Source organism: Peromyscus californicus, unplaced genomic scaffold, assembly GCF_007827085.1.
Source record: "Peromyscus californicus insignis strain IS unplaced genomic scaffold, ASM782708v3 Scaffold_1__1_contigs__length_55948999, whole genome shotgun sequence".
NCBI classification, from domain to species: domain Eukaryota; kingdom Metazoa; phylum Chordata; class Mammalia; order Rodentia; family Cricetidae; genus Peromyscus; species Peromyscus californicus.
Window position 1 is genome coordinate 28,446,404 of NW_026294492.1, and position 12,753 is coordinate 28,459,156.

The 12,753-nt window shown below is 47.3% G+C and overlaps 1 protein-coding gene across 1 annotated transcript in view; it reads left to right on the forward strand.

Annotated features, from left to right (window-relative positions):
* The window catches only part of Vit (vitrin), a 120,783-nt gene that overhangs the window by 87,710 nt on the left and 20,320 nt on the right, over positions 1–12,753 (forward strand). The window contains exons 8-10 of the mRNA XM_052746304.1: positions 99–143; positions 1,876–1,938; positions 6,839–6,986. Of these exons, the coding sequence (XP_052602264.1) occupies positions 99–143; positions 1,876–1,938; positions 6,839–6,986 (256 nt within the window). The remainder of the gene's footprint in view (positions 1–98; positions 144–1,875; positions 1,939–6,838; positions 6,987–12,753) is intronic.

Here is a 12,753-nt window from a genome sequence, read left to right on the forward strand (position 1 = left end):
CCTGGGCGGCTGGGAAGCAACATCCTAGCAGTTCACCTGAGATCCTATCCTGGTTCGGTTTTAGTAAGTTTGTTTCTTTTTTTTTTTTTGAAATTCAGGAGAGATGGACCTGTGGAGACCTGGACCCGTCCTTTTGGATTCAGGTAAGTATCCAGTTGACCTCCCAAGCCCAACCAGAAGGAGACACACAGCCCTGGAGAACAAGGGTAACCCAACAGGTGGTTCAGGGGGTCCAATGGCAAAAGGCTTCTTCCTGGGACCTTCAGGTCCAGGCTTGGGCGCTTGCAAACTTTCCTAGGGATGCCCAGGGCAATACTGGTTCTTTAAAAGGGAGAGAAAACATGGAGACAGAGGCTGTAGGAAGTTAGTTCACTGTGAGATGGGTTTAGACCCTCATTTCTTCTGGCAACATGGACAGTAGTTCCCTATTTCAGTCTCCTTTGAAAGTGGTATTCAGGAGGGCTCCCTAGTAGTGGTGCATGCCGTTAGTCCCAGTACTCAGGAGGCTGAGGCAGGTGAATCTCTGTGAATTTGAGGCCAGGATGGTCTACATAGTGAGCTCCGGGCCAGCCAAGGCTCCATTGTGAGACCCTGTCCACAAAACAAACAAACAAAAAAGAAAGTTAAAAGAAAATGGTCTGAGGTTTTTCCATTCCCATCCGTGTGTGTGTGTGTGTGTGTGTGTGTGTGTGTGTGTGTGTGGTGTGTGTGTGTGTGTCCTGCACTGTTTACCACATTAACTTTTTGACCCCCTGACAAAGTGTTGCTGTTCTTGGGAGGAAGCAGGATTTTACTGACCAAGGGAGACAGGGCTAGGAAGGTCAAACCTGTGAACTGGCCCCCCTCCACCCACCCCCCTCCACCCCACCCTCCACCTCACACACAATGTAGAGCTTTGAGATGTGTCCCTAGGAGACATCTGGCTGAGAAATACAGTGGAATACCCAAAACAAAATTTCCAAACGGTGTGAGGAAGTGGGGCAAGCTGGCTGACCTTTAACGGGAAGATGAAATCACATGCTTTGCAAACTGAGGATGGAAAAAAAAAAAAAAAAAACCAAGGAGGAAGTTCTCTGCAGCCGCTAAGAGCAAAGAGAGTCTGAACCCCCACACCTGCCTCCATGGCCGGAAACTTCCAGAACGGCTGGGCATCCTGAAAACTGGGAGACCTGTTTCCTGCACATGCTTACTGCCTCTGGGAAACCCAGCGGTCGCAGCCGTCTCAGCAGAACCGGCACTTATGTGTCCGTGGCTATGGCCACACTCTGGGTCCATAGCCCTAATCAGATGACCCACCACCCCTGCCTAGCTGAAGCCCACCTTCCATACAGCCCTTCCAAGCATGAACATCTTATACCTCTGCCTCTAGCCTAAAGGGCTGGGGATGAGATGCTGTCTTCTTTGCCCTTCTATCTGAGTTGCGTCCCACACTGGTACCCACAAAACCTTTTCTAGATCGCCCTGCACATGTCTAACTCATCTTTGTCCAGTGCCTATATCCCCAAAATTTGGCCCAGGACCTACGTGTACTGAGCATAGTAAAGGTGTGGGTGAGCGATTTCCTGACCTCAACATTCTTAGAATTTTAGAGATGATAATTTATACCGGCACATCTGCAAAGTTTTCCCATAAATAAACCAGGACTTAGACAGGAGTTAAAATGGGAACAGGACAAGGTCCTCTGAACATCCAACAGAGAACCCTTGGGCAGGCTGTCAGTACTTCGTTTTCTCAGGATGGGGCCAGTATGGAAAAGAGGGAGCTATAAGCCAAGCCCCAGAGCTGGGTATGAATGTGCACTCTGTCCCCTTCTCTGGGGGAAGGCCAGGTGTTCCTCTGCTTGGAAGTCACAACAACTCTAACCTCTCTTTCCAGGATTTGTGCCAAAAGAAGAGCTCAGCACACAGTCTTTGGAGCCGGTGTCCCAGGGAGATCCCAGTGAGTTCACAGGCAACTGGAAACTCGGGATGTTTTTGACATCTGATTAGCGCTCTCTCTCTCTCTCTCTCTCTCTCTCTCTCTCTCTCTCTCTCTCTCTCTCTCTCCCTCCCTCCCCTCTCCCTACTCACTTCCATTCAGACCCACTTCGCTCCCACCACAGATCTATTTATCTCCTATCTCCCGACACTTTGTTCTAAAGAGAATGGGGAGCTTCTGGAGGATTTAAAGTATATGCACGAGGGAGAGAGGATGGAGGGGTTTTTACTGTCACCATGGCAACAGGGTGAAGAATTTCCCCCCAGGGATGGAAGAGCAAGGGTGGATGAGAAGAATTGACAGGCTGGTCAGCAGGGCCAGGGGTACCACGGAGGTAATAGAAGCCAGAAGTTCTTGGAGTTGGAACCAGAAATGAGGGAAATAGGCAGATTTCAAGAAATATAGAAAAGGAAGACTCCATAGGGTTGGGGTGGGGTATGAGACAAGACCGTTAAAAATGAGTCAGCGGGACTCTAGGGACAACTTGGCTGGGAAAGGTGCTTTTTGCAAAGCCTAATGACCTAGGCTCTATCCATGGTGGAAAGAGAAAAGCTACTCCCACAAGTTAGCCACTTGTGCCACGGCATGTGTGCACTCTCCCCGCCCATACACACACACACACACACACACACACACACACACACACACACACACACAAAGTAAACACATAGATGTAATTGAAATTTAAAAAATGACTTGTGCAACTGGATCGATGGTACTATGGGGAAGAACACAGGATGAAGCAGGCTTGGGGACAGGAGACTGTTGATGACTGTCGTTTGCTATGAGAGACATTCAGTCCAACAGCAAGATCTGATACTTGGATGGGATGAGGCAGCCCAGTCAGAAATTCAGAGTTGGGGACAAGATGCCAGTAAGTATAACTATTCTGTCATTCTTCATCAAATTAAGACGAAAAGGAATGTTAAATGGATATTCAAATGCCTCAAAATTAAAAAAAAAAGTTTAGAGTTGGAAGATTCACCATGGTTCAAAGAAAAGACCGGATTATGAAGCTAACAAATGGGATGCAGATGAGACAGAAAAGGAAGCAGAGGATGCATATATGATGAGCGGCACTAGGCAGGGGAGAAGACACCCAGGAATATCACAAAGGAGGGACTGGAGAAAGAAGAAAGGCAGAGAAGTGTAGTGTCTTCCAACATGCCAAAAGAAAGCACTCTGCAAATCCTCCTAAAGCTGTGGCCGGCCAGCCACCAAAGTCTCAGCTCCGCTCTACGCAAGAAATGCCTGCGGATAGTTTTCAGACTAACAACGCCCTTCTCTTGTCTAACACCTATTGTGTCCGGACCTCACTAGACTGTGCTACTCCCAGTACGGTCAGAGGACCCATAGCATCAGCAAGTTGCCCTGGGAACTTGGAACAAATGCAGAGACAGAGCCCCCCACCCCCAGACCTACTGATTCTGCAGCCAAAGCTACCAGTGGCCCTTGAGAGCGGCTCGCAGGTGATTTTGTGGAAACCGCATAAGCACTTGTATGACCTGTGCATGCCTCTGATATTATCCAAAGATACAAAATGTGGATCTGATGCATTATATAGCACAAAACATGAGTTCATCTCTAGAATTGCACCACAAGGAGCTATACTGCAGAATTAAAAAAAAAAAACAGTGCATTAATTCCTGCAGACATTACATCCAATCTTCCTCCCTCACCCTGAACCTTTCCTGTGACCATAAAACAGACAGCAATACTGAGCACCTCATGACTTCCATAGAAGAGACCCGCTGGGTCTTAGCCTGTATATACCTGGAGGTAGAAGCGTAGTCATTAAGATATCCTGGGAGTTTGGAGGCAGGGGTTTTTGCTTCAGTAACAGAGTGACTGCCTAGGACGTGCAGCAAGACCCTGTGTTTGGTCCTAGTGATGATTAGATGATTTTTAAAGAATCCTGGGAGGGCTAACAAAGGTGACTTCTGCATCAGCTGTCAGCAATCGGGCCAGAGGTCCAAGAGAACTAGTCGGACAAATTGCTCGCTGTAAAAATGAACACGTTGTTCCCGAACACAGATCAAGAGGTGAGAAATGAGCAAGAACTGTCCTTGAGGAACCAAACCAGATGCTACCAAATCCATGTACTGTTTTCATTGAAAATAAGTGAACGGTGGAAACCCCATTAATCCTTCCTAGAATCGATGTTCCTCTGTCTTAAAAGGCAATATTGAACTAATCTGCTGGCGTCTGGAAGGAAAGCCTTTGTTCGGGAGTGCTTCTCGAACTTGGGGGTCATCTTTAAAGGCAAATCTGATTCTGTACCTTTGAGTAGATCCCTGGGGTCCTTAGCTCCTGCAAACTCTGTTAGTGGGCCGAAAGCCCCGAAGAACATTACTGCCACCTGCTGGATATCACTCACATTGCAAGGCAAGACCTAGAAAAACACCCGTTGGCCATTTGGGAGAGACCTCATAGCAATTCTGCCTGTCTTCTGCTTCATCCCCGTCTTCAGCGGAGTCTTTAAACCACCTTTGGGTTGCGTTGTTTCCTTCCGTCTTCATCTCAAAGGCTGTGCTTGGATATGAGCAGCATGGGAGAAAGCCAGCTGGACAGGGAAGCCTGGAAGGCACTTGCAGACTTGGGGCAAAAAGCTGTGAGATTTGCTGCAGAGTTACGACACGAAATAGGTGGAGCAGAGGCAGGCAAGCCTCCCTCTGGCCTCCTCCAAACCGCCTCTGGTTTCAACAGCTGTTTCAGCACATTTCTCAGCTTCAGCCCTTCTCCATTCACCGACTCTGTGTCATCATCTCTCATCGATAATTATTGACAATCAATGTTGCTTCAGACTTTGTTAGCTCACCAGCACTTGGTATTTTCAGCAGCCCTTGCTTACCTATATAGCGCCTTTGCTAATGGAGGGCAGGCAATGCCAGCCTCAAAGAAGCCACGTGTTCATTGCAGGGACTATGACTGTGACGACCATTAGGAACAGGTGGGCTTGTCTGTGCAGTTCCTCCCCCAACCACAAGGGGGTGCTGGCCCCCGGGTGTTCTTGGATGCTCCAGATCAAAATTCTTTATTCTTCTGGTTCTCTGTAGAAGCATTTTTTGAAATACTCTTGTCTCTCCAAATGCAATCATTCAATAATCCATTCTTCATTTTTTTTTATTAATCTCAAGGCGATACGGACTCCCAATCAGGGCCTCAACTCAGCCACGAAGTCAGTCTTAGACTGAGTCAATACCACTGCAAGGAGAGTAACAAGCGTTGATTTGTTAGCCCGGGTAGCACTGGGAGGTTGAAATTAGCCCTATATCCCTTCCACCTTTCTCACAACCGTCTTGAACAGCAGATCTTCTTAACCCATGGTTTTCTTTTCTACCGTTTCGATTACCCGTCATCAACCACGATCTGAAACTATTAAATGGAAAATTCCAGAAATAAATAACCCCAAGTTTTTAATACAGTATGTTGTAATTATTCCACTTTGTTATTAGTTATTGTTAGTCTCTTAGTGTGTGTGACTTGTGAATTAAACGATATGTATATAGTTTATATATAAATGTCTGTGGTTTAATTCATATTATAGATTCATTATATATCATTTATAGTTTAATTCATAAATTATATGTTTACATATAAACTATATATAGTTTAATTCATAGCAGTGAATATATATCGCATAGATACTTCCAATATATAATGTATAATGTATATATAAGAAAACAAAATGTATATATGGTTCGATTCTGCCTGGGGATTCAGGAACCTCTGTATTTCCTAGAACCCAGCCCCGGGGACAAGGGAACAGTGGTTCATTTGAAGAGGTCAGACAGTCTAACCCTGGACATCTCCCCTACTCTTCACAATGGAAACAGGGCGGGATCCAACCAAGTCATAAAACTATCTTATGAGTGTATGTGGATAATTTCTTCCATTGTTTCATCTAGGGAAGTAAGAAACATTCTGTCTATTCTTATTCTGTAATTCCTGCTCCACCCCTTCCATTCTGGCCTTGTGGGTCCTTTTATGCCCCACATATTTTTTACAAAGGATGAGAATAAAAGGCCACAAGTTCTTGACACTCGGTCATGACAAATTCCCACATCTAGGAATCTGTATTTCTGTGTGTGTGTGTGTGTGTGTGTGTGTGTGTGTGTGTGTGTGTGTGTGTAATATGGGCTTAAGCACACACATATATATGTATAGGTGAATTCACCTATGTGCATGTGTGTGGAGGCCAGCAAATGATGTCATATATCTGCTCTACCATTCTCCACCTAATTTCCTTAGAAAGGGAGACAGGATCTCTCACTGAGCCTAGAAATTGCTATTTTGGCTAGACCAGTTGTCTAGCCAGCTCCACAACCCTCCTGTCTTCACCACTCGGGGTCTAGGCACAGACACAGCCACATTCAGCTTTTAATTTGGATGTTGGGGATCCCAACTCAGTTCCTCACGCATGCTCAGCAACACCCATTACCCACACTGAGCCTTTTTCCATGGCTTCTAGGAGTCTGCACTCTGTGGTCTGAGCCTCAGAATCCATCTTGAGGTTCTTCTCAAGCAATATTGGGTGTCACTGTCTTCTGAAGTCTATAGTGGTGACTGATCCACAGAATTCTAAAGCAGGTGTAGAAACAAAAACACGCCCAAGTATCCAGGACCCTGGTACTCGGGGAAATGTCGCCGGCACCTTCCGCCTCTTTTCACTTTCTTCTCATTGGACTCTCTGGGCATGTGGTGAATGAAAACCACGAGATGGCTAGAAGGGAGGACTGAGAGGCAAGATGCTTAGAAGGGAGCACCGGAAGCCTTAGGTGGGAACAGTGAAAGCGACAAGATGCCTAGGTAGGCGCACTCAGAGCCGAACAGAATCACAGCCTCTTTTTCTATCCCTCAGACTGCAAGGTTGACTTGTCATTCCTAATCGATGGGAGCGCCAGCATCGGCAAGCGCCGCTTCCGGATCCAGAAGCAGTTCTTAGCGGACGTCGTCCAGGCTCTTGACGTTGGCCCTGCCGGTCCTCTCGTGGGTGTTGTTCAGTATGGGTAAGTGCAGCTAATGCGCTAAGCCTGGTTATCAAGTGGTACCGCACACCTAACTTCAAGCCACAAATATCAACGGGTCCTCAAGCGCTGATTCATTCTCTTCTCTAATGCAAACGTAAATTTAAAAACACTGAAGCAATCCAGCTGCCATTGAAGAACTATGAGGAGCCTTCCCAGAGGGAAGAAAAAGGCTACTACTACCCAATTGTGAGTAAATGGCATTTGCACTCATGATTGACTTAGAGGGTATTCATTTGTAGGAATTAAGAGTGCTTGGGTACAAGTAACGAATAACCTAGTTAGGCATCACCCGTTTCTTTATCTCCAGACAAAGAAAGCGAAGTCCCCTTTTAGCCTTGACTATGAACACATGTGTTTGAGAGGCTGCAACCCGGGCTGCACTTATTTGAAGGTGAGGTGCTACCTGCCACAGTGTTTTAGGTTGTGTGTTCTATTTCCTCCAAACAACCGTGCTCTTCTACACTGTGCTGGTAAAGTCCACCGGGTGACAGAGAGCTCCATGGTAGAGCGAGGGGCTCCACCAGTCTTGAGCACTGAGATGACTGGCCCCAATCCACCTGATTATTTCATTAAGGGTAGGATTGAAAGGGCTGCACCAGGCAGTGGTGGCGCACACCTTTAATCCCAGCACTGAGGAGACAGAGCCAGGCGGATCTCTGTGAGTTCGAGGCCAGCCTGGGCTACAGAGCGAGATCCAGGACAGGCACCAAAACTACACAGAGAAACCCTGTCTCGAAAAAAAACAAAACAAAACAAGAAAACCAAAACCAAAACAAAACAAAATTTTAAGGGGCCATAGCAACATTCCAAACTCAACATTCTTTTCTCTATTTGGAATAATAAGTCAATCTTAGTTTAGATATGGCTGGGGTCCTCCCTACAACAGGTTACAGATATGACAGATCATAATCAAAAGAAAAAACATGCATAAATCTCCTATGTGTAAGCACATTTCGCACTGGTGGTCTGATCAACAAGTCCTGGGGCAAGATCATGATCATGCTATCCACAAAGGGGCTTTGGATACCCATGATGCTTTTCTTCTACACATACCTATAGTTCAGCCCATGAAATTGAAAAGCAACACACAGCTCAGCACTCTTGCTTCAAAGTTTCACTGACCGCGTGGCCGTTCCTTCTGAAAAAGAGAAGCATTCCAGTGTCCCAATACCTCCATACGTCTCCTAAAGCATCCCGGGGGCAACCTGAAGTAGCACATTGGTTATGGTTGTCATCTGAAGGCATTAGCAGGTTCCACTTTGAGTTACTAGAACAATAAGTGAAAATGCTTTCTTTTTCAAATACCATATAGCATGTATTTTTTAGAACTAAATTCTAATACATTTATTTCTATTTTCTATTTCTGTCAGGAAAAAAATTAGGAGTCAGTTATAAATAACCAGTTGTTGCAAATGCTACAAATCAGTGTCCTATGATCTATTGTGAGGTGTTGACTTGAAATGGGGGGGGGCGTCGAAAGTGGCTTTTTTGGTTATTGTTTTCTTGTTCTCAAAATGTCAGCCCATTTTCACTCCTATGTTACTTTTTAAGATAGCGAATGCAGAGTGAGCCTTCCTATAAAGAACAAGTGTAAGTATTTAGTGCCAGATGTCCTAGTCAATTTTATTGGGGGACTCAAAGCTCGCTGCATTATCTTGCATCAAAAGTAGCTGGTTTAAAAGCTTGTGGGTACCTGGGTTTCTGGTGTGACATGAAAATAAGGTGATAAATATGTCAAGGAAAAAGAAGAATGGCCCAAGAAGTTGTTGTGTGGTGATAAGCATGAGGATGAAATAATAAATGTCGCAGGGAAGCAAAATCAACAGAAGCCCCTTCTTCCCTACTGTGCCGTGAGTGTGGCCTCAGAGTTCGTGTGTTGGCAACTCCACTCTCGCAATAGTGATTTGAGGTGGGGGACAGCCAGGGGTGCTTAGCAATGGACTCACGTGGTCGTAATCAAGGGATCAGGTTAATTACCACGAAGGTGGGTTTGCTATGAAAACGACTTTGGTCCTTCTTGCCCTTGCTGTCTCAGGGTCTCTTATGTTCCGCTCATTGTCATCCATGGGATGACAGAGCACTTAACCCTCCCCAGAAATGGGATCTTCAACCTCCAGAAATAGGAGAAATACAATTACTTTCCTAATAAAATACCCAATCTGTGGCATTATGATAGAGGAACACAAAGAAAAGAACACAGCCCCTCTCCCAATTTCCTCCTCCATTTCCCTCACAGGAACGGGCGTTTGGAAGAAAGCGTTTACATCCTTGCTTTCCAATCTCACTTTCTAAACATTGTCCAGTGTCTGCCTTTTCTCCATCCGGGGTGCTTATTATTTAATTTGAAGCATTTAGGGGGAATGTGTGTCGGTCCCTCCATTTTACGTCCAATATAAACTAACCTGTCATCTCCGCCTTGCCTGTAGCAGGCTGGGGAGGAAAGCATGGCGAACTGGCTGACAGGGGGGATCGGAATGCTGACCTTAGCCTTGCTGGGGGACCTCATGCGAGCACTTAACCTCTCCGTGTAAATGCTGACACCTGTAAAATATGGGGTCAACTGATGATGTATTAGGGCTCCGCCAGCCCTGGCATTGTATAATTCAATGGCCGACTCAGAAGACAGCCAATAAATGAACGCTGGGCTAACAGACCAGCAAGCTACTCCTTGTTGCTTGCAGCCCCGCGTCCCTATTGGGGGCGGGGGGGGCTGATCCATGATGAAATGGTGGGCTGCCGGGGTTGTACAGCCGCTGTGAACGGTGAGAAACCAAATAAACTGGAGGGGGGCCCTGACAAGACTGAAAGGAGTCACGTTATTCAGCTGACATTGCTCTTTATTGCGGGGTGCGCGGCGTTCCCACCTCCCGGCTCTCTTCAGTTTGTTAGTGGAGACAGAGGAAGCGAGTGGATGGGAGGAGAGTGGACAAGCCGCTGCTGAGCTGTCTGTGACTTTGAAAAAAGGAAACGTTTGTCGGGTGAGGAACCTCACAGCCGGGGTATGCTCACAAGATCCAATTGCCCTCTGGGTGAGTCAGGGTTCTCCCCGAGGAACGGAACCAATAGGAAATAGGATTATCTGCATAGGGTTATTTGATTGGCTTACCCAGTTAGAACCCGGAGAGTCCCACCAGAAGCTTCCTGCCGAAGAAGTGGGTAAGCCGCTCAGGCCAAGAACCTGCAAGCAGCCTCAGAGAAAGAGAAACCAATGGTAGAGACTCCATCGGAGGCCACACACTTGAACGCTGCCCTGGAGAGCTGCTGGTTCGAGTCCGCCGGCAAACCCTGAAGAAGCTGGCATCCGCAGACACAGCAGCAGCAGAAAAACGAAGGAGCATGCACCAGCCCCCTCCTGCTTTAAGACTTTATTTATTTGTTATTTATGTGTGTAAAAGAGAGAGAGTTATTTGTGTGTGTGTGTGTGTGTGTGTGTGTGTGTGTGAGAGAGAGAGAGAGAGAGAGAGAGGAGAGAGAGAGAGAGAGAGAGAGAGAGAGAGAGAGAGAGAGAGAGAGAGAGAACATGCAGGCACACACATACATGGTGGAAGTCCAAAGACCACTTGCAAGAGTTGGTCCTCAATTCTTCCATCATGGCCCTAGGGACCAAACCTTGGTTGCCAGACACGCACAGATAGTACCTTCACGTATCCAGAAATCCTGCCAATCATTCCATCCCAACCCCAAGTCTCTGCCCAACAATGATATGCCCTAGGCGGGTCTTCCTCAGTCAGCTCATACCCACATACCAATATTCTCTGGAAACACCCTCTCTCAAGGCACACCCAGACGTACGGCGTGTGTTCTGCTAGGTAAAATTAGCCATCCCCATTCTGCACCCACACACGCAGTTCAAATCATCCCTTTATCTTGGAATCATGGAGCCTAAAGGTTCCTGGTCTTGTCTTGCCATAGTGCGGTGAGATCTCCGGGCCTTGCCAAGAATTGCCTACCCTATCAAGAACAGCCACAGAGGAGAGGGTGGAGGTTGGGGGGGGGGGGGAGACCTGAGGAAACCCAGTGACTAAACGTCTCCACCTCCCAGGCTCCCACCTCCATCTCCACGGTTGCCAGTTCCGCACCACTTCCTGGAGGAGTTCCCTCGGAACGGCTGACTCAGAATTTAGACTTTTGCATTTAGACTCTACTAGAATTAAATTAAGGGCTTCACAGACTTATGCCAAGTAGTAACGGGAACTAAGAAATTGAAAGTCCTTAGATGTATAAATTTATGAAATGCAACATGTTGGGTTCCTCGGGAATTCTAATGGAAAGACTCCTTGGGGACAAAGAGCAGACCCACAGGTAGCCTAGTGACGTGAACCGTTTGGTGAGGTGTGTTCACAAGAAGACTGACGTAATTGCGCTCTCCCCATCCCCTCCAGTGTCTCTTGAGATCTTGGCTTGTCCATTCTATCCTCCTCTTGAGAGCAGAGCAGCATCCTCTACCAAGCTGTTTTCTGCTCTGCCTTGCACTGCTTGCCGACTTTCCTGTGGTCCAGGCTGACAGACGGTCTGACCCTCCACAGTAGTGATATGTTCTCTCTCCCCGACTCCCTGCCCGCAGAGTTCCTAACCCATGACTGTGGCATCCTGTCAGCAACCACGGCACACCTCCCACAGTCGTCACGTGCCTCCAATAGGGCAGGTGGCATTTGCCGCCGACTCAGAACCACCACCTGGCTTTCCTAAGGACAGCCACTAAATGCACAGCCGTGGGAAGAGGGCTAACCCTTCAAATGTCAAACAAAATTGACTTCAAAGGGAGACCTCTCGACCATCCCCCAGGAAAGCTGTGTATAGCTGAGGCTTTCCACCAGCCCAAAGATGGAGAGTCAGTGCTGGAACCCAAGGTCAAGGGTCAAGGCCCTGTCTCGCACATGCATTCTAAAATTAAAACCATACAAAGGACAGGGGTGTGGTTGTATTTAATACCAAGGGTCACACTAACGCAGGAAAGCAAGCCAGAGCTCATTGTTATAAACTCTGGCGGGCGCGGTGACTGCAAACAGCATACAGCTTACCTTGTGTCGCTCAGCCCACACCCACAGGGTGCTAACTGCCCCCTAGACTTGTGATGATTTTTCATTTCAGCCCCATACGTGGAAGAGAATTGTGCATGTTCTCTCGGACCTCATTGCCAACTCTAGGACCTCAAAACAGGGAAAGTGGTTTGGGAACACAGCAAAATGCTAGTTTTCTTCATTTAAAAATAAACGTTCCTTTGCCCTGGGGTTTATGGCATCCACCTCTTTCGTGGGTTGTGACGTGGGTTACGTTTCTTACATCGCCTTGCTTTTCATTGCCTGATTCTCAGCCTTGGAGGCTTGCAGTCACATGCGGTGGAGCAGTCCGCATGCTGGAGCCTTCTGTCGATCTGTGGTGCCGCGGATCAGTGGCGCCACCTATCGGTGGATAGTCAGAGTGCAGGGAGGAAATAAAGACGGCGTTATGTGTGTAGCAGAGAAGAAACGCTATCACACAAATGTCTGAAGGGGATAAACAAAAGGGACCCTGCTGACATCATCAGAGAGAGACGGTCACCTTGCTGACCCATCTAATAACAAGTCTGTGAAAGCAGAAAACCCGTCCCAGCTGTTGTCCACCCAAAGGACACTGGCTGGAAGAATAGAGAGATGCCTATTGCAGGCTCTGAGGACAAAGGAGGAAAGGTCATTCATGAGCAAGGGACTCGGGGAAAGGCTGAGTCCTCCTCCTGAAGGGGGGCAGAGGCCTTCCTATGATGTGC